The 19659-nt window shown below is 55.7% G+C and overlaps 1 protein-coding gene across 12 annotated transcripts in view; it reads left to right on the plus strand.

Moving 5' to 3' along the window:
- Window positions 1-19659, plus strand: part of KCNT1 (potassium sodium-activated channel subfamily T member 1) — an 86554-nt gene that overhangs the window by 50389 nt on the left and 16506 nt on the right. For 9 of the 12 annotated variants that reach the window (XM_042786762.1, XM_042786761.1, XM_042786763.1 and 6 more), the window contains exons 3-14: window positions 10795-10874; window positions 11940-12039; window positions 13233-13289; window positions 13620-13668; window positions 14176-14235; window positions 15111-15185; window positions 15568-15651; window positions 16175-16269; window positions 17721-17901; window positions 17997-18161; window positions 19009-19145; window positions 19375-19438. In XM_042786762.1, coding sequence (XP_042642696.1) covers window positions 10795-10874; window positions 11940-12039; window positions 13233-13289; window positions 13620-13668; window positions 14176-14235; window positions 15111-15185; window positions 15568-15651; window positions 16175-16269; window positions 17721-17901; window positions 17997-18161; window positions 19009-19145; window positions 19375-19438 — 1147 coding nt within the window. Of the gene's footprint in view, window positions 1-2604; window positions 2647-10794; window positions 10875-11939; window positions 12040-13232; window positions 13290-13619; window positions 13669-14175; window positions 14236-15110; window positions 15186-15567; window positions 15652-16174; window positions 16270-17720; window positions 17902-17996; window positions 18162-19008; window positions 19146-19374; window positions 19439-19659 lie in introns of all 12 variants that reach the window. The other 3 variants (XM_042786768.1, XM_042786772.1, XM_042786770.1) reach the window with 1 other exon arrangement.

A 19659-nucleotide genomic window follows, 5' to 3' on the forward strand; every position in this document is an offset into this window, starting at 1 on the left:
GCGGTTTGCAGGGGCCAAGACGAGGGGCCTCGGCTTTCCCTCTCCGGGTACGGCGCTTCTCTCCCGGACCCTGGACTCCGGAGGGGAGCGAAGGTCGGGCTCGCTGCCTGTGTCATAGTTACCTTCCGTGGTGGGAACGAGATGGGTTGAGGTTTGTCTGCGCAGGGATACTCAGGGAGGCAGATCTGGATGAAATCAAAAAGTGAGTTTAAAGTAGATTATCTAAAACACATTAAAAGCTAGTGTAACGTTTCTGACTCAGTTAAATAGCCTTAATTCTGTATATTGTAAATCTAGTTTTTCCTTTCAAGTGAGACTGTGCACAAAAGGGTTCGTGCTAATCCCCTCTAGCAGGTAACCTGGATTAATTGTCAGATAAGTAACACTGCAGGCGAGGCCCCAAAGGCTGGAGTGGGGTTTGTGAGGGGCAGCGGAGGGAGGATGCCTGCGCAGCCCCTCTGGTACTGGGTGAGCAGCTCCACTCTTCTGAGAAGTCTTTGGGATCTGAAAAAAAAAACCCAACAGTTTTTCAGATGAGAATTGGGGTGATTTTTAGTTTTCTTAAAGAACTTTCTATATTTTCTCAGCAATTAGACTGTTTATGAGACTTTGGGTGCCTGATGGGAAGAAGGAGAGGTTTCAGTATGACATCTCAGTGTCGCTTCTTCCTCCTGTGATCCTCATAAAGCAGTTCATTCATTTTGGAAGCCCAGAGCACTTTTTTTGTTACTATTTTATCACACGTGCTTTAACCACAGAGTGGCCAAGCCCACTGTTTGGGGGAGTTACTGCTCTGCCCATCACTTCCGAGTCCCTTTTATTCCTGCTGCCTTTTTGTGAGCGAGATGTTTATTCGCCTAGCAAGCCTGTGACTTGCCTGCCTGGGGAAGGTGTCCTGGGACACCCCGGTGCTCCGGGACCCACGGTGACACCAGAGCTTTGGGGTCTGCAAGACCCCATCGAGCTGTGTGATTAAATGTGCCATTGCTGTTTGGTTTTCAGGAGTGTTCTTCTGCCTTGGGGAGCTGCAGCTGAGATAAGCCCCTGTTCATACAGTCTTCCCGGTTGCCAGCTGGCAGTATAGGAGGAGAAAACCAAATCTTTTGCTGTTTCTTTCCCATTAGACATGTCTGCGAGGCACAAAAGGCTCCTACACAAAACCAAACGTGAGTGGAGGGGCTTGAACAGCCCCTGCTGCTAATGTGGGATAATCCAGTTTGGCGGGAGGGAGGCTGAGCTGGTGGAGCTCCTTCCCGGGGCTGCGCTTGCCTCTGGTTTGCAGCTGGAGAAACTCTGGACCGTTTGTCATGAATAAACCCCGGGGCTGCTCCGAGGGACGAGGCAGCTGCTGAACCCACCCTGGGGCTCGTTACTGCTGGGGGAGATGACAGGAGAGACCACCCGGGTGTGAAGCGACTTACTGCCCCGTGGTCATCGCACCAGCAAGTTAAAAATGAGCAGGGGAAGGTGGTGGGTCTGCGGGGCGGTGGGCTCCTCCCTGCAGCCTTCGCACAGATAATACAAGAAGAGTAGTAGCAAACTAAATACAATGTCGCAGGAAGGCTGCTCTGCATGCCTTGTAGCTGAGGGATGAATTAGATTTCCTTTGGACTGGCATTTTAATTGAAATGTCAATTTATTACTTTTATTTAGTTTGAACTATGCCGGAGTGCTGTGGACTCATAAAGCACAAAGCAAAATAAAAGAAAAACCTTTGAGCTGCAGCTGCCCCCTTTGCTTTGATTAAATGTCTCAATTGCCCCGACTCAAATTAAATAAGAAGAGAGGGCACGGCTGGACCCTGGGAGGCAGGGAAGGGCTCCAGCTGGGGTGACAGGGACCAGTGGCCATCCACGGGGATGGCTATGTCTTGAAGAAAGTGTTGGTTTTGCAAAGGGAATTTCTTTCTTTCTTCACAGCTGCAATTGCTTTATTTCATAGCACTGTGCTGTCTGTCTGTCTGTCTGCAGGATGTACAGTACACGGGCACGGTCCCTTCACCTCCCATCCACTCTCATACATCTCTGTTCTTTTTTCTCCCCCTGCCATGATCCCCTGCGTTACCCTCATCATTCCTTTCTGTTCTTTTATTTTGTTTTCCTTTTTTTGGTCCTTACCTGTGTCTATAGAATCAGCTCTGGGAAGGTGTGTGTAGGAGAAACGCAGTATTAGGTTCCTAAAAAGACCCCAACCGGCATCTTTCAAAATCTAATTTCTCCGGAGAAAGTGTGACACTGATTTGAGGCCGAGCAGCGATGCAGTTTGCGAGACTCATTAAAAAAACAAAACAAAACAAAACAAAAAAAAACCAAACAAAACAAACAAACAAAAAAAAAAACAAAACAAAAAACCAAACCACCAAAAAATATTTTTATCTGTGAAGCTGAGTCCTTAAAGGGGCCGTACATTGGCAGAGCCACCGGAGCATCACCGGGTCCCCAACGTCCCCACCCTGGGGACCTCGGCAGGGCCACATCCTGGCGGGGCGCAGCCCCCCGGCCAGCACTCGGGCGGTCGCTGTTCCCCGCGGCTCCGGCTGTCGCTCTGCTCTCTGCCCGGCACCCCTCCGTTTCGCTCACCTCCTGTGCTGCTCTCGCTCCGTAGGCCTCACGCCGAGGACTTCAGCGTGGATTCCTCCTTCTCGCAGTAAGTTCACCGCGTGCGTTTCCCCGCGCCGGCGCTGCGGGGAGGGGGCGAGGGCCGCCGTGGCACCGCCGGCCCCGGGGACCGTCACTCTTCCACCGGGGAAAAGCCAACCGCGTTCTCCGGAGAGCAAAAAAAAAAAAAACCTCTTGTGATTTGGGGTGTCTGTGCGGTGCGTGTGCGCGCGGCGCCTCGTGAGCCGAGTGTTTTGGGCTGTACCCGCTGCCAAGGACGGCAGTTAGCCTTGGCTTTAAATTAGTGGTAGATTGTTCTGCTCTGAAGGGAGCTGGTAAGCACGAGGTTTTTCCTTTGCTGCTCTTGGCACCAAGGAGTGAACGGGACCAGCAAACCCTTCTGAAAGAGCAACGGTTCCCACAATGGGGAGGACTAGCTGCGCTCAGACACAGACAGGTTTCTTGGGGAAGAAGTGATATCCTTGGCAGCAAATTGGTGATTACCCATTAGCGATGAGCTCCATGCGCAGACTCTAATTAAACAATCCAGATTCATCAGCAGAAGCAATTATAGGAGCAGACTCATGAGCGTCAATCTCCAATGTTGCAAAACAAATAAGCCAAACAAACCACAGCGTGTTATTCCGTTGCTTCTTCGCTTCCTTTTTATTATTATTATTATTTTATTAAGAGCAAGCGGTGCCACTGCCTGGCCGTGAGCAGCGTGGGGCCAGGGCTGGGGCTGCTCCGTGCATCCACGAGGCTGCTGAGACCTTGGATGGGAGATGCAGCAGGAAGATGGTTTTGGGGCTGAGTGTGTCCTTGCCCAGGGCCCGTGGCTGGGGGTGTGTGAACTGGGGCAGTGCCGAGCGAGAGCCTGGATCGGGTCCCTTTGTAGCGCATCGTTGCTGGCAGGGGCTCCCCGTCCTCCTGAGCTCAGCACCCAGCTTGCATGGAGAGATCTTCAACCCTTGAGTGCATCCCTGTTGCCTCCAGTGCTTTGTTTGGTGCCTGAAAATGAGCTCTGCAGCTGCTACATACGGTTGGAGAGGGATTAGAGTTGCCTTTGGGGAACGACAAATTGATAAAAATCCCATTTCCGTTGCAGTGTCCTCCCTAAAAAAAAAAAAAAAGCTGGAAAAAGAAGTCCAGCAGCAGATTTTTTTTTTAGCACTAGATTCATGAAGCCTTTCCCGCAGTGTGTGTCAGGGGTGGGCAGTGCCTGTGTCCTGGCTCACGGTGCCTCCTGCCCAGCTGTTGGCCCACCGACACGGGAGTGCTTGTGTGGATGAGTTCAGGGCATTGCTCCTCTCATGGTGCAAGGTGAGTGGCCGTGAGGACTGGACTTTGAGGCCAACCCTGGTCTTGAGCAGAGTTTTTCTAGAAGCGGCTGCTTGGAACTTGCTTTTCATCCCCTCAGAATAAAATAGCAGTGTTATTGCTGGAGCCAGGATGACATTACCTGCATCCAGCTGTGTTTAATTTGCCGCAGAGTGGTTGGCAATATTGCTCCTTTCTTTGGGCAAAAATCACACTCCATAATAAAACAGGAAATGCTTTTCTTCCCTGATTTATTCTCATGGTTAAATGCATGAAATCTTGAAGAAACAAGTTTTTGAGCTGGTCCTGGCGCGATGTGTGCCACAGCATTGTGGTTCCCAGTGCAGCGTGTCTATTGGTGTGGAACTCAATTTTGCTAATCGTCGTTTGTGATGTGCCTCGGCGTGTGCTCTGCCGGGAGCCCCGGCAGCTCAGGGAACTCATTCCTGGCGCTGCGTGAACCGTGGCTCGGAGTGCTCCGGCGGGAGAAGCCGCCTTCCCAGGGTGGCTGTGATGGGGCCACGAGAGGCCAGTGTGGGACCTGCTGAGCACCTCGGGGCTGGGAGCCGCCACGACCCGCCTGGGACTCTGCAGAACCAGGTGGGGAAGTGACCTCGGTATCGCCCCCACTAAAGGCTGGGGGACAGGAACGAGTCGTAGGAAACGGGCAGATTTTCCCCCGTTTGCAACATTTGGCCTTTTAGACCATGCAGACTGCCCTGCTGGTCTCCCAAGCGCTCTGACGTACCTCCCAGGCGCTGAGACCTGCCCTCCTGGTGCCAGCTCTTCGCCCTGAGACACGTCTCCCCTCTCCCTTTTCCCCTCCCCGGGTTGGCAGCGTTGGCTGGGAGGGGGGGGGGATGTCTTCCCCCTGCAAAGTGGGGAGAGGCAGGCGCTGCCCTGGCTCCCAGTCCCTCTCTGGTTGCTTTGTGCTTTCTTGTTTAAAAAACATGCCAGCCATCGATCGGGGAAGCTGCTGCAGCGAGGGGTATCCGGGGGTGTTTGATAACCCCCTGGAGAAGCTGCGATATTCACGGGGGGGACGGCTCCGGGCCGGGGGACTGGTGACTGTGCTGGTGGAGCTACCCAGCTCACTGGGAGGGGGACTGGGCGCCCGGCACGGCATCCATCCTGCCTGGCTTCTCCCCAGGAGGGCTGAGCCCCTGCATCCCCCCCGGCCGATGAGGGACACGGCGCAGATTTTGCAGAACCCCTGTTGCGGGCTGGTCCCTGCACGGGGCCGGGAGGATGCAGGGGATGCTCCCCCCGCCCCGGAGCCGTGCAGCCCCACACAGTTTTAAAGCCGTTTTCTTGCACGCTCGCCGGCGTTGAGCTGGTACAGCCTTGTTGAAACCCACAACCGTCCTCCTTTGAGTAATTGTTCAATTACTGCTTATTGAGCGTGGGGGCAGCCTGTTCCTTGTTTCTTACTTTGGCAGGCGCCCAGGCTTTCTATGCACACGCAGCCGTCCGGCTTATTCCCCTTTCCCATCTCAAAACGGTGTGCTGGGAGCGGCTCGTCGCGCCGGGAGCGCTGGGGGGAAGGGCCGTAGCTGCCCCCCGCCCCGTCCCCCGCTCGCCCCGGGGTAGATGGAGGACGGCAAACACATCCATCACAGAGGTGGTCTTCAGCACACAACGCTCACTCGACGTCATCCGTCTCGCTGTAGCTTCTGTGCCCGAATGCCTGTTGCCATCAAGAAAATGGTGGGGAAAAAAAAAAGGAAAGAGCATGTCTGAAGGCAATCAGGAGGGTTGGCAGCCGCTGGAGATGTGCCTGTGTAGTTTATGTGGTTTCCCTCAGCAGGTATCTGAGCCTCAAGCTGCCTGGGTCAGTGGTTCATTGGGGGAAGGACTTAGGCCCCCGCTGCCCCACGGTGCGGTGGCTTTGCTGAGCAGCACCCTGATTTTTGCACGACATCCACTGCAGGATGCTGAGGGCAGAAACGTTGCAGAGCTGCACTTCCAGCGCTGCTCCTCACCTTCCTCTGCCCGGGGCCACATCTGGTACCCGCAGCCCATCCCCAGTGAGTCCACCTGGGCCATCAGCACCTTTCTTTCATTTCAGCTATTGTGTGCCACGGCCACGTTTCTAATGTATTTGACCTGTGTGGTTTTGCAGGGAGGATGCGGAGCCGTCCTCCGGGCTCAGCCAGAGCAGGGGGATGAAGTGGGGTCTCATCTGAGACTACACTGTCTTGGCAGAGGTGGGTGTTGGAAGCCGCTAGATTGCAGAGATTTTGGTTTTGGTTTGTCTTTTCCCCCCTCCACCCCCAAATCTCTAAAGAGTCTCATTTGCATCCCACTACACGATGGGGGAGAAGTTTCTTGAGAAGTTTCCTGGAACAAGAACGGCATTTCCCACCCAGCTGGAGTGTGAGAGCAAGGATTGGGCCTGCGGATTGATGCTGAGACTTTTTCTTCTCTTTCACAAGCCATATTTATTTGCAGATACACACTTCTCATGACAAGAAGTCTCTATTGCGAAACAGAGCAAAAGCACCCTGGGCACCTACGTCCTTCTTTGGAAAGCAGCAGGGAGGCTTTGGGCAGCGGCCCGGCGTAGGGGGTGGCAGCTGGGTGGATTTTGGAGCCGTCTCAGTTTTCAGGCCATGCCTGGTGGCTGTCACACGCCGCGGGGACCGGAGGGGAGCTGCCCGACTGCCCATGTAAGTCTCCTGGGGACGCAGAGCTCGGGGGGTACATCTCTGTCCCCCCATCCCTGCCTGCGCTGCCCGGGCGGGTGAGCCCTGGCGTGGGACTGCCCGTGGGTTGCTATTTTTTGTGGTTTACTTGTCTTTAAGGGGAGTGTGTTTATCCCCAGCTCTCTGGGGAAGGTACAAATATGGAGCCGGGGCTGTGCTCCTCCGTGTCTATTTTAATACCGGTGGGCCGGGCTGTGCTCATCCTGGTCTTGCATCCTGCAGTTTTCTAGACAAACTGTTGTGTCTTTTTTAGGAGGTCATCATCTTAGAACAAATTGCCTCTAATCTTAGATTAATAAAGTACAATAAATAACCGAGCGAAAAAAAATGAAATTGCTCAGGCATTATGAAGTGTATAATAGTGGCAATTACACTTGCAAGCACAAAGCTTGTAACTCGGCTTGTGCTGTGATGATTATCTGCACGGCCTGGGGAGGTTCAAGCCGGGGGAGCAGCGTGGTGCCTGCTCCCTTCCCGCCGAGCCTGCCGCTGCCTGCACCCCTGGGTGCTGCCCGGGCTGGGCTGGCACCGGGATGCCCGGCCGGCGGGCGGGATGCTCGGCCGTGGCAGTTTGGGTGGATCAGCTTGGCTGAGCTGCTGTGAAGGCAGAGCCCGTCATAGTGTGTGTTATGAGGCAGTAATGAACTTGGAGTTTAGCTTGATTTTTTTAATTTGAAGTTAACTTCTTGACGACGGAATTGAAGGGTATGTTTTAGACAATCTAATCTCCTTCACTCAGCTGGAAATGGAGTAGGAGTTCTGGTACTTTTGGACGGCTGCTGCTGCCTGGTAAAAGCCATCCCTGGTTCCGCCGTGGGGTGGCTCTGGGGTGTTGGTTTAACCCGGCGGGTGCTGGAGCTGGAGCGGGCTGTCGGGCCGTGGCAGCACCCAGGTCCCCAGCACGCCGAGCCCTTGCTCTGCCCTCCCTCCTCCGCCAGACAGAAGCCCCGTGGGATGGACACCCCGGCGGGGTGCCGGGGCATCGGCGGGGCCGTGGCTGTGCACCCCCCCACAGCTCCAGGGGCTCAGCCCCGTTAGCAGCGTCTGCACAGGAACATGTCCTTTCTACTTGCTTTTATTCCTTCCTCTCTTTGCAGTGATAAACCCCCAATCCCCCTGCCAAGACCCATTTCAGTTGCTTTCTAAGTGTTTCTTCTTCCTGAGGCCATTATGACGGATGAATACACGGGCTAATTTGTCATAAAAAGTTAGATCTTGTCTAATAATTCGGTTCTCTTATCCATCAGCATTTATATTCATAGTCTCGAGGTGGGCTGCAACGCTATGGATCAGCAAACCATCTGTCTGGCGACAGAGATTTATATTGCTGTTTGTTTCTTCAGTACGGAGGCGAATGTCTGGGAGAGGAATCGTGCTCCCCGAAGTCTCCCTCTCCTCGATGCACAGAATCCTCAGGGACTCTGATGAATGGGGTGCCCGGCGCTCACGACAGAGCTGACGGCCAGTTCCTAGCATTTCCTGGGCGTTTTTAATAAGGAGGAAGCAATTAGCTTGTGTGAGCAGTGTCGTGAGCAGTTGTGGCAGCTGATTTATGCCCTGACACAGATAAATCATTTGCCAAGTCTGGCTTTGGAAATGATTATTTTTAACCTGTGTTAAAGCTGTGCTGACGGAGCTCTGCAGCTATGGCTGCTTGCTCCTAAGGCATCGTGCTGCCTGAGCCAGCGGGCGTGAACCCTCCTGCTCGCTCCCCGGCGCTCGCTGTCTCCGTAGCAGGGTCTGGGGCTGCCCCCCACCTCCCCCCCGCTCCCTTCTCGTGCCACCCAGCGTGGCTGGGGGACACGCACCGGGTTCGGTGCAAAGTTCCCTGCCTCTCCCTTCAGCTGGTGGGTCCCCGCGAGCATCGGGGTCCCAGGGGAGACGCAGGCTCAGCTCCCATCCCTGCCGCTGCCAGCTGGGGATGTTTGGGGTGAGATACGTTCTCGGTGGAGCCCCCCTGGTGCCGCCTCGGGTGCGTTTGTGTTTTAGCGTTTTCTTCGCTTGATGCTCTGAACTGTCCCGGTGAGGAGCGCCGCGCTCGCCGCGCTGCTGCCGGGTTTGCTGAGCGCTGCCGGCTGCACCCGAGCATCCTTCCCCTTGGCACTGTAACCACATGCCAAAGGTCTCAACGGAGACGGGCGACTGCCCCACCGAGGCTGCTGGTTATTGTCACCTCCGTTACGGAGCTGCTCGGTGCGTGACGTCCTGCCAAGGGGCCCCGGGGCAGGGCTGGGGTCTGCAGAGGGTGTGTCTGCAGCTGGGAACGGGAGCTCAGCTCTCTGAGCCCCCCACCCCTCCCCGGTCCAGGCTGTGCTGCTCCAGCAGCATCGGGGCAATGTGGAAGGACGGGCTCTCGGGGTGAATCGGCCACCCCCCAGCCTGTCACTCCATCCACTGCCTCACACCGAGGGAGGTTAAGCTGGAGAGCAGTTCCTGGCTCATGGCAGAACCATACAAAGTTTGATAGCCCGTGTAAAATTTTATCCCACCTTTAGTGCCTGAGGTGATGGGCTTCTCTCTGTCCATTTGCGTTTTGTACATAAGAGCCTTGTAAGTTAAAAATCTGACTTTCCAACCTGATAAGGGAGTCCATGAGAAGCCCCGAGGGTGAGCCACGCTTTTTACATGCTGGGCAGTTGCCCATGAGCAGTCGGGCTGGCTGTGAAATGCCAACGGGTGCCGGTGGGTACCAGGATGAGGGTCTCCTGAGCAATGAGTGTCTCATAAAACCCTTTCCCAATTTGCTGCCCAATTAGCTCAGCGTTAATACTCAGTAAATATTTGTTTATCCCTCCGTTGTCAGAGTGAGTAGCAGCTGCTTTCCAGTAAATCACGATTCAGTGGCGTGTGCCAGGCAGCACGCTGGGCTGGAGCCAGCGCCACGTGCACACGGGGGTTGCACAGGTGAAATAAAATGGGGTGGTAGGTTTAATGACGGGCCCTGTGAATTTACTCACCTTGGTCTGTGCCTTGGCTTGGTAATATGCCTGAGTAATGAGATCTTGATGACCTCTTCCAAGCAGTTAAGAAAATTGTAATAACTGTAGCACTTATTTAAGAGACTTGTTGAATACGGTAAAACAGGGGAAACTGCTAATTCATTGCACTTAACTCCATTATCAGCTGTAACAGTAATGAACAGACTGTCTTGCTCAGAGTCGAAAGCCAAGACATCAGGAAACAATCCCTTTTCACCTGCGTTTAGCAGGCAGGAGTGTAATTTATAACCCTGCCCAGTGTGAATAAGTGAGTTTGCAAAGGGCTGCGGGCGTTTATAAAGTAAGAGGAGAGGGAGGTGGCAGATGAGCTGAGCAGGGACCAGTTTTGCCTGCAAACCCTTAATCCACGTGTGCTTGGTCCCAGACCCCGCTGACACCCGTGGTGAGGATCCTCCAGCCTTGGTGAGGCTTTCGCCCATCGGCGCGGTCGTGGGCACCCACCCGGCACGTGGGGACGGGCAGGAGGGCTGCGGGTGGGGGGCAGTGGTGGAGACGGGGCCAGTTGCAGATGAAGAAGGGCTTCGTGGTGGTCACAGCGGTGGACGGGGCGGTTTCTGCCTCGTCCCCGCGCGACCAACCACGGGCGGCTCCGAATGCCAAGTGACGTTGGGAGTTGGTTGAGCAGCTCCTGGGTTTTTCTGGAATGGGCAAATGTGGTATCTTAGCAACAAAGGGAATTTTTCTCCTTTTAGTTCAGATTTGGTTTTTTTAATGGCTTTGATGCTGAACGTTGCTCCTACCCGGGCAGAGCCAGCGCATGGGTGTACGGGACGTCACCTTCTGCTCTGCTGCAGCTATGGGGGAGACTGCTCTGGGCCACCGCTTTTCTGAGAGGCTTTTGAACGCTGTGAAGCGTGCGGTAAAGGAGAAGTTTGCAAGCCCGATGTCAGCTGGCTGCACGTGGATGAAAGCAAAACCCCTCAGGCCAAAGCAGACCTGGTCCCGTGGGTCACGTCTGCTGCTTTGATGCACCACGTCGTGGTAACGTGATGCACCACAGGCTGGTGGTACCAGTACTGTGGGTGCAGCTGGGAGCCTGGGGCTCAACCCTGGGGTCTGATGTGGGCTGCTCGGGGGGGTCACCCAACAGGGATGGGGGGACAGGGCTCCTGGGGGGCCCTGGGTCCAACCCGCTGCCCCACTGACGGATTTCTTTGGGCGTTCTCCCCACAGGGTGCAGGTCGAGTTCTACGTGAATGAAAACACCTTCAAGGAGCGGCTGAAGCTCTTCTTCATCAAAAACCAGCGATCGAGTGAGTGTTCCCGACGCAGCGTGAGCTTCTGCCGGGAGAAACCCAACCCTGCCCGAGCTGGGAGAGCCGTGCTCCGTCCTCGCGGGACGAGAAGCCATTGCCATCTGCTGGTGGCTGTTTCCTTCTGTGTCCCCAGCCCCGGGGCCGCTGCTGCCTCTTGGCCTTTCTGTTGGGTGTTGACCAGCTTGGTTTGGGGGGGGACGTGGTTGCACGGGGAGGAGGGGACGCTGCCTGCTGCCTTTGCTCGCTGGGGACAGCTGCAGCACAGGAACCAACTGGGACAAATTGGCCAGGAGCAGGGTGGGTGTTGGGAGCTGCCCGGGGGGGGTCAGGGAGCGAACGACCCCATCAGGGAGCCAGGGGTGCTCCCCCCGCCCGCAGGGAGGTCAGCGGCTCTCAGTTACCTGCTCCTGCTTCAGCCGTCCTGATTAGCCTCCACTTGACTAATGGTGTTTTTATTTTCTTTCTCCAAGATGTCATTAGCTGTCTGGAGGGAGTCTGCTATTTAATTTATAAATTCACATTTTCTTTTCCTCCCTGCATCCCGTCGTCTTGTTACAAAGCCGGAGCGCAGCACAACAGGGTGCCCACGGGGAAGTTTTTAATGAAAATGTGATGAATTTCTCACTTGTAATTTGAGTAATAACCCAATGAACTGGCTGGGAAGGGAGAGTGGATAAAGCAGCAGATTTTGCTTGCCATCCCTCCTCCTGCAAGCTGTTTGCAGCGCGGAGAGTGGAGCTGGGCCCTGGCCCTGCCTGAACGATGCTTGTTAATGGATGCCTGCTAATGAGGGGATACACGCCAGCAGCTCCTCATTTGTGTCTCGTATCTATTGGGGCCAGCTAGGAGCTGACTCATCGTTATTTATTTCTATATTAGTCTCCTGTATACCTGAAACGGGGTGGGAGGTGTAGAGCCCTGGGGCAAAGCGTGAGCGGTGTTTGTGTGCTGCCCTGGGGCTCAGTGGGGTCCGGCGGTGTGGGGGAGCTTGTGGGAAACTACAGGGGCTGTGCTGGGGGGGTGCTGCCTGGCCCACGCCGTGCTCCCTCCCCTCCGCCCCAGGCCTGAGGATCCGGCTCTTCAACTTCTCGCTGAAGCTGCTCACCTGCCTCCTCTACATCGTCCGCGTCCTGCTCGACAACCCGGAGGAGGGCATCGGCTGGTGGGTGCCGCCGGCGCGGGGCTGCCCGTGCAGCGGGTGGGAAGATGCGTGGCGGATGGTTTGGGTTGTTTGTTTTTTTTTTTTCCCCCTCACTCCGGCTGTTTGAATTGGGAGTTGAGCAGAACTGGCTGGGTTGGGGGGGGGGGCTTTGCTCCCTGCTCAGACCCCGTGGGCAGGCGTGTGGGCATCCACTGCCCCGACACGGCGCACGGGGGAAAAGCAGGGGGGGGAAAAATTCAGGGTCATGGTCATTTCCAAATGCTGCCTGGCTCGCACGGTCAGGGCTGCAGCGTGGCCTTCAGACACAGGCAAGAGCTCATGATTTCAGTGCATCGCCATGCAAGTATTTTCTGAATCCTCATGTCCTTGAAGACAGTTATGCTAAATCCCATTTAAGCATTTGGGAAGGAAATATGTTTTGCCATTTAGATCCCCGGGGTGACAGATGATTACGTTTGCTCTGGGTTTCAGTATAAACCTATTTTTAATGTGTCCTTGCTTTGTCTAGCTCGCAGTGTAGTGTTTTTTTCCAAGAGCTAGGAGAATTAGCAATTTAATTTTCTCTTTGTAAAGGTTGCGGACTACTGGGTACATCTTTGAGGTCCAAAAGTGGGTTCCAACCTGCAAGAACTAAGCGTCACACAGGCACACATCCTTGAAGGGTTTAGCACAGCTGCAGCTTAGGGACGTCCACTTTCCTGAGGGTGTGTGGCAAAACCAACGCACCCCTCACAGCAAGGCAAGGGGAGAGCTTGGTGTCGGTGCTGCCTGCTCAGAGCACAGCTAGCCTTGTTCTAGAAGCTGAAGCTCAGCAGCTTTTGCTAATCATAACCTGGCAATTCCCAGCTCCAGCCCTGTGTTTGAGCACTGTGCCCAGGGAGCCCCGTGCCTGGCAAGCATGAGAATTTCCCAGCATCTCTGGTATGGGCTGAAGTACCTGATGGGTCTTATTCTCCAGTAATAAGATGCTAAAAACTGCCCAGGTGAGACAGGCTCCAGTGGGAAGCCCTGGCTATAAGGACCAGGCTGCGTTTGGATCCATGGGAGTGTTGTCCAGTGGCCTCCCCCGGCATCAGGACACGGCAGCGGGGGCACCCCATGAGCCCGGGGAGTCAACACCAGCACCCCTTTTCCTTCCCCCCTCCCTGCCCTGCCGCTGACTGCTTTCCCCTGCTTTGTCTCTCTTCTCCTAGCTGGGAATGCGAAAAGCAGAATTACACGGAGTTCAACCAGTCCACGAAGATAAACTGGTGAGTCGAGCGTTGCTCCAGTGCTGGGGTCTGGGACATGGGGACACAGTGATGGATGTGGCTGGTGCTGGCAGCTGCCCGTGGCCATTTTTTAGTCACGGTGCTGCTCAAGGGACCTTCCCAAGTGACGAGTGCAGTGGCCTGCACCCTTGGGAATGGCTTATCCTCAGCGCAGAGGCTGCTTGAACAAACTGGTGTCCAGTAAGGAACACCAGTACCGGTCCTGTGCTGGATCCTGCATCAGTGATGGCTCCAGATTTGCATCCGGTGGGGGGTAAAGGCACTGCTGGTTAGGCTACGGGTTAGATCTGTTTTGAATTTTCTTTGCAGGTCACACATCTTCTGGGTGGATAGGAAAATGCCGCTGTGGGCTGTGCAGGTGAGTGCCCGGACCTCGGGCACGGCTGTGCAAGAGCAGGGAAGGAGCTGGGGTTTGAGCGCAGCCGCCGGCGTGTCTCCGGGCATCCTCTGCCCGCAACAGCGAGGGGCAGCGGGTTGTCTTGGGCGAGCAGAAAACGAGCTGGGGCTTCTACTGGGAGCAGCCAGACGGCCCTGGGTGAAAATCCCGGGGGGCCGATAGGAGAGGACAAGCTGTGGGGAGAGAAAATCATGAGGCTGGCTCAGGTCCCTCCCCAGCCTGGATGCAGCTGGACTGGTAACGGGCTGTTTTCGGGCCGGGCAGCTGCCTGGGGAATCGCCCGGCAGACCTTGCACGTCAAACCCAAACGGGTGTGGGGAAGAAAAAATAACGGGCCCTCCGTCAGCCGTGCCCGTGGGCTCCTCGCCGCACGGGGCGGGGGGGGGGGGGGGGGCTTGGCAGAGCCCTGATCGACTGACGATGCATCGAAACGAGCCCTCGGCAGCCTCTGCCTGTCTCTCTCTGCAGGTCAGCATCGCTTTAATCAGCTTTCTGGAGACCATGCTGCTCATCTATCTCAGCTACAAGGTAAGAGCCCGGGAGCAGGCGGTGGGCAGTGATGCGCAGCCTGGGGGCTGACCCCCCCGGTGTGAATTCATCTCTCCTTCTTTGAGCTGTCGGGAGCTTGAAGCATCCTGAGAGGATGTTTGTCTCAGCGACGTCTCAGCCGACTGTGGGTATTTTCCTTTCTCGTTCCCCCTTGGGCTGCTGGATAAGTGTTGTGCAGAGCAGAGCTGGGGGATCTCTTCTTTCTCCACTTTCCTTTAAATTCAGACCTGTTTTACAAAGGCTCGCTGGTTTTTATGGGGGGGGGGGGCCAGATTGACCCGCGCCGAGTTCCCTGAGGTCGAGGGCCTGGAGCTGAGCTCAGCGGCGTGACTCCTGCTAGTGCTGAGGTCTGCTGCCTCCGGAGGTAGCAGGCACTGCTCCAAGCCAGACAGGGAGAGGCACAAGCTGACTCCTTTGGACCAAAGCCTCTTAAAATGGCCAAGAAAAATGACCTTAACAAATGGCACCTTCTCAGGGTTCCTGGGCCAGTTGGCAGAAGAGACTCAGACTAGGTGTCACCCGCCTGGTGCGGGTGCTAGCGATCTGTATCAGTCACTCTCCTTCTCCATCCTTGCACGAAGCGTTGTTGTCCCCCGGTTTTGGGCAGTGGCAGTGACAGACAGAGGGACATGGTGGCCACGGAATGGACTGAGCAGCTTGGGAAGGTTTTACTGACTCCAACGTGCCTGGCACCAGCACCGCATCTCTCTCCCGCAGGCAAACCGGAGCATCCCTCTGGCTGCTCTGGCATCGTTCCCCCATCTAGCAGGGCCTGTGGCAGAGTGAGAGATTTTTAATTATAATTTGGCAGATTTTTACGGTTATTTAATTATTATTTGTTTTTAATTCCTCAGGGGAACATCTGGGAACAGATTTTTCGCATTTCGTTCATCCTTGAGATGATCAACACCGTGCCATTTATTATCACGGTGAGTGTTTCCTGGTGAAATTTTAAAGCAGCTTTAAGTTTAATAAGTACTGTAGCTTTGGTGGTGAACTAAAGAAAAATGGACGTCTGCCCAAGTAGTATTTAAAGCTGGCAGGAAATTTTGGCTTCAATATTTTTCAATATAATGACTTGCTCTAGAGCGTTATCCCAAAATCCATCCCTCCCTTTCCAGCAGCTCTGCTGCAGCCGGGGGAGCGGGGCCGCTTTTGGTGGCAGCCTCTGCGGGGGCCGGTGCTTAGTTTGCAGATGGATCCTTCCCAGCAAGGCTCGAGTTGGCTGTTTGTAGCTTTTTTTTTTTTTTTTTTTTTTTTTTTTTTGATAAAGAGCATGGCTTTTTCTGCGAGTAACTCTCGCTTTTGTAGATATTCTGGCCTCCTTTGCGGAATTTGTTCATTCCTGTGTTTCTGAACTGCTGGCTTGCCAAGTACGCCCTGGAGAACATGATTGTGAGTGACTGGACACATCCCACCCCTTTGGCCCCGGGTCCCTCTGCCCTGGGGATGCCGAGGGTGGTGTGGCCGGGAGGGGGGCCCGCGCCTGCCGCCGGCTCTCGGGCAGGTTTTTGGTGCTTGGTGTGTGTGGCTGTACTGGGGCTGGTGGGAGGTGAGGCTTTGCCAGCTGGTGATGCTGGGCTGTGGAGCTGAGCAGGAGCCCCTCGGTGTCTGAGCCGTGTTGACTCCGTTGGCTGCACGTTGACTGGGACGGCGTCCAGCTGTCCCCGAGATATGGTATTGCAGCAGGACGAGACATTCCAGCTGATCCCACGTGCTCGCTCGAGCTGTCTCTTCCGGCAGCAGAGCCCAGAGCTGCTCACAGAAATGCACAGCCCTTTTCAAGGGCCAAATTCTGCCCTGACCTTCATCTGGGGGGGGGGGGGCATTGCTGGAGCCAGCAAGACACAGTTGGCGCTTGGAGGAGAACGTTGCCCTCAGCCTCTGAGCTGGTGAGAGCCCTTTTCTCTCTTCCCAGAACGACCTGCACCGTGCCATACAAAGGACCCAGTCTGCGATGTTTAACCAGGTGCTCATTCTGATCTGCACCCTCCTGTGTCTTGTTTTCACGGGGTGAGTGTTGCTTTTCATTTCACTAAACCACCCTCTTCATCCAGGGAAACTAACTGCACGTCCCAGGGGTGACTGGTGAAGCCGGGCTCTCACAGGGCTGACAGGAGAGGCAGGTGGTGTGGAACCTTCCCAGCTGTAGTGGGATGGCATTGCCAGGAACATAACGAGGTGATTTGGGAAGCCAGAGGAGGTTCTGCCTTTAGGCAGTGTCTTCTAGCCTGATTTTTCAGCCTGAGAGGTTTGTGCACACGGAGGAAAGCATAATTATTCAGGGCTGCTGACTGGATTGAACTCCCAAGTCTCTACCACCCTTCCTTTGCTAGTGGGACAAGTCCCAGTTCCTCAGGACAGCGTTTGGAGCTCGGGGAGCCATGGTGAGGAGTGTGCCCCAGGTTTTCACTGCTGTGGGCTTGGGCACAGCCACATCTGCTGGAGCTTTGGGAGGACCCCCAGCACCACCAGCCCCCGGCGCCGGGCTCCTCCCTGCCTTGCTCCATTCCCCAGCGCTCGGAACACTGGGAAGATCAATTCCTGTTTTAGAAGCTAATTATCCTCCCTAATTATATGGTTTTAACGGGCACGGGTGAGGGTGAGCGCGCTGTTGGAGGGAGACAGGCGGTGTGGACACACGAGTCTGAGGGCAGGGCTGTGAGTGCTGTGGGGTCAAGGGCAGGGTCAGCAGCTTCCTGCGGGGACGCGTGCGACGGCTCATTCCCCAGGACACGTTGCACTCGCCGGCTCCGGCCGCGCTCTTCCTCCCCACCAAGTTGCCAGGGCTGCTGAGCTCTTTGTGTGATAGCCGGGGCTCCTGCTAATTAACCCTTTACCCCACACATTGCCAACAACAAGGGCGTCTCTTTATAGAGGAGTCAGTTCTCATCGCTGGGTACTTAGCTTTGAATTGGGCTTCTTGAATCTCCCTCTGGCTCCCTTGGATCTGAAGCATATAATACCGTTAAGTTGCTGAACGGACAAGAATTGAAGGATTTAGGCTCATGAGTCTTTGGCAGTTAAGACGATCCTCTTAATCGCATCGCCCCGTTACCAAGATCCCTTCCCACGGGCCGAGTCCCTCCAGAGCCTTGCTGGGACAGCTGCTTGCTTCCACATTTTGTTGGTTTGCAATGCAAGGGCAGCCCCGGGGTGATGCTCGACAAGCTCTCCATGGCCTGATCTTATCATGACCCATCACCCGGGACCTAGACTTCCCCGTGCTGCTTTAGTGAGCAACCGCATCCAACTAACTCCTTCACCTGTAAGCGCCGTTGGCTGAATCATTTCTGTTGGCGGCATAAATCCACTTGCTGGTGCTGACAGTGCGTTACAGACAAATTTCCTCCATGGACGTGGGTGTAAGTCACCTCCAGGGTTCCCCACTGACTTCAGCTATGGGCACTGCCCATCTCCCGGGCGGGGAAGCACTCGCTGTGGTATGTGCTTTCTCCCTTCAGGACCTGTGGCATCCAGCATTTAGAAAGAGCAGGTGAGAAGCTCTCCCTCTTCAAGTCCTTCTATTTCTGCATCGTCACCTTTTCCACCGTGGGCTACGGAGACGTGACACCAAAGATCTGGCCTTCCCAGCTCCTCGTCGTGATAATGATTTGCGTTGCCTTGGTCGTGCTGCCGCTCCAGGTTAGACCCGTGCAGCTGAGGACGGAGAGGGATGCAGAGCCTGCACCCGGGCAGCCCTGCCGATGGGGACATCAGCTCTCTGCCTTCGTTTGCAGTTCGAGGAGCTCGTCTACCTGTGGATGGAGCGGCAGAAGTCGGGAGGCAATTACAGCCGTCACCGTGCCCAGACGGAGAAACACGTCGTCCTTTGTGTCAGCTCCCTCAAGATTGATCTTCTCATGGATTTCCTCAATGAGTTTTACGCCCACCCACGGCTGCAGGTGAGCACCAGGCGTATTCTCATGGGCTTGCCCTAGCTGGGCTCTCTCTCAGCCTTACTGGCCATGTCTGGGTCACTGCTGGTGGTGGGTGCCCTGCCTGGCTGCAGCGGATGGGGCAAAGAATAAGGTAAAACCCATCCAGCCCAGCACTGGGAAACGTGTGCTGCACTGGCCAAGGAGAGGTGACAAGGGCCACCTCACTTTGCCACCTCAGCCGTGGGGCTCTTTCTGCCTGATCCCCCCAGTTTTCCGGCCAGGCCTGTTAGAGCACTGTGTAAGCACATGGAGAGGGACCAGAGGGACTTTTCTAAACGTAAGAACGTCTTTGCTGAATGAAGAATCTCAGACAGAAACAGAACATGTAGTCGCTAAACCTTGGTGGGATTTACCCAGCTCTTACTGGAGTATCCCCACATAATAAGTGATTTCCTTGCAAATGACTGCGCCTTTCCTGCTCCCCGGGCTGAGAGCCTCGCAGACGTGTTTCAGATTTGCATTTCATTCCAACACTCACATATGCTTCGTTACCATCGCCCAGCCTTGGCTCCATACATTCAAGCTTTAAAATCCTGCACGTTGCAGTAACTGCCAGAGGCTCCGCTTCCCTGTGGGCGTGCAGCTCTCTCCTGGTTCCACAGTTAGCTGTCCCTGCAATGGCTTTATCGTGCCGAACGGGGTGGAGAAGATGCTGCTCTGTTTCCCAAGGACCCTGGCGCAGGGTCAGGGCTCGTCACACCCCAGGGGCAAATACCAGAAGCCCCAGAGGAGCCGTTTGCCCAGGCAGCAGAAAAAGCCCCGTGTCTCGGCACCGCCAGCCTGCCGACCCACGCGAGCCTCTCTCTTGCAGGATTACTACGTGGTGATACTTTGCCCGACAGAGATGGATATCCAGGTGCGGCGGGTCCTGCAGATCCCTCTGTGGTCGCAGCGAGTGATCTACCTGCAGGGCTCCGCGCTGAAGGACCAGGACCTCATGAGAGCCAAGTGAGCAGAGGGACATGCTGGGCGTCCGCGGCGAGGCCGGCGCTGCCGAGCTGCCCGCAGGCCTCGGAGCCGCAGGGGAGGGTCCCCGGCGACGGCAGCCCAGATGCGCGCCGACGGGCGTCCCTGCTCTGGGTCTAGGAGGGGGCTGGAGGTGCCCGGCTGGTACGGGGAGCTGCCCCAGCTTTGCTGGCCCACGCGATTCACGGGGTGCGCTGCTCTCTGTTTGCAGGATGGACAACGGGGAAGCCTGCTTCATTCTCAGCAGCCGAAACGAGGTGGACCGCACCGCGGCGGTAAGCCGGGCCCGGGGGGTGGCGTGGTCGGAGGTTATTCATTTCTCAGGCCAGAAGGGACCGGGCTGACCGCTGCGTCTTGCAGGAGCGTGCCGGGAGGCAACCGGCACAAAAGCGTGGGGTTCGAGCGCTGAGCTCAGTCCCCTGGGTTACCCCCACAGGCTGCGCCCTGGGGCAGCTCACCCCAAAAACCTCCGCACGTAACACAATTTTGCCCCAGC

This window comes from Tyto alba, unplaced genomic scaffold (assembly GCF_018691265.1).
Source record: "Tyto alba isolate M040663 unplaced genomic scaffold, T.alba_DEE_v4.0 Super-Scaffold_11, whole genome shotgun sequence".
NCBI lineage: Eukaryota > Metazoa > Chordata > Aves > Strigiformes > Tytonidae > Tyto > Tyto alba.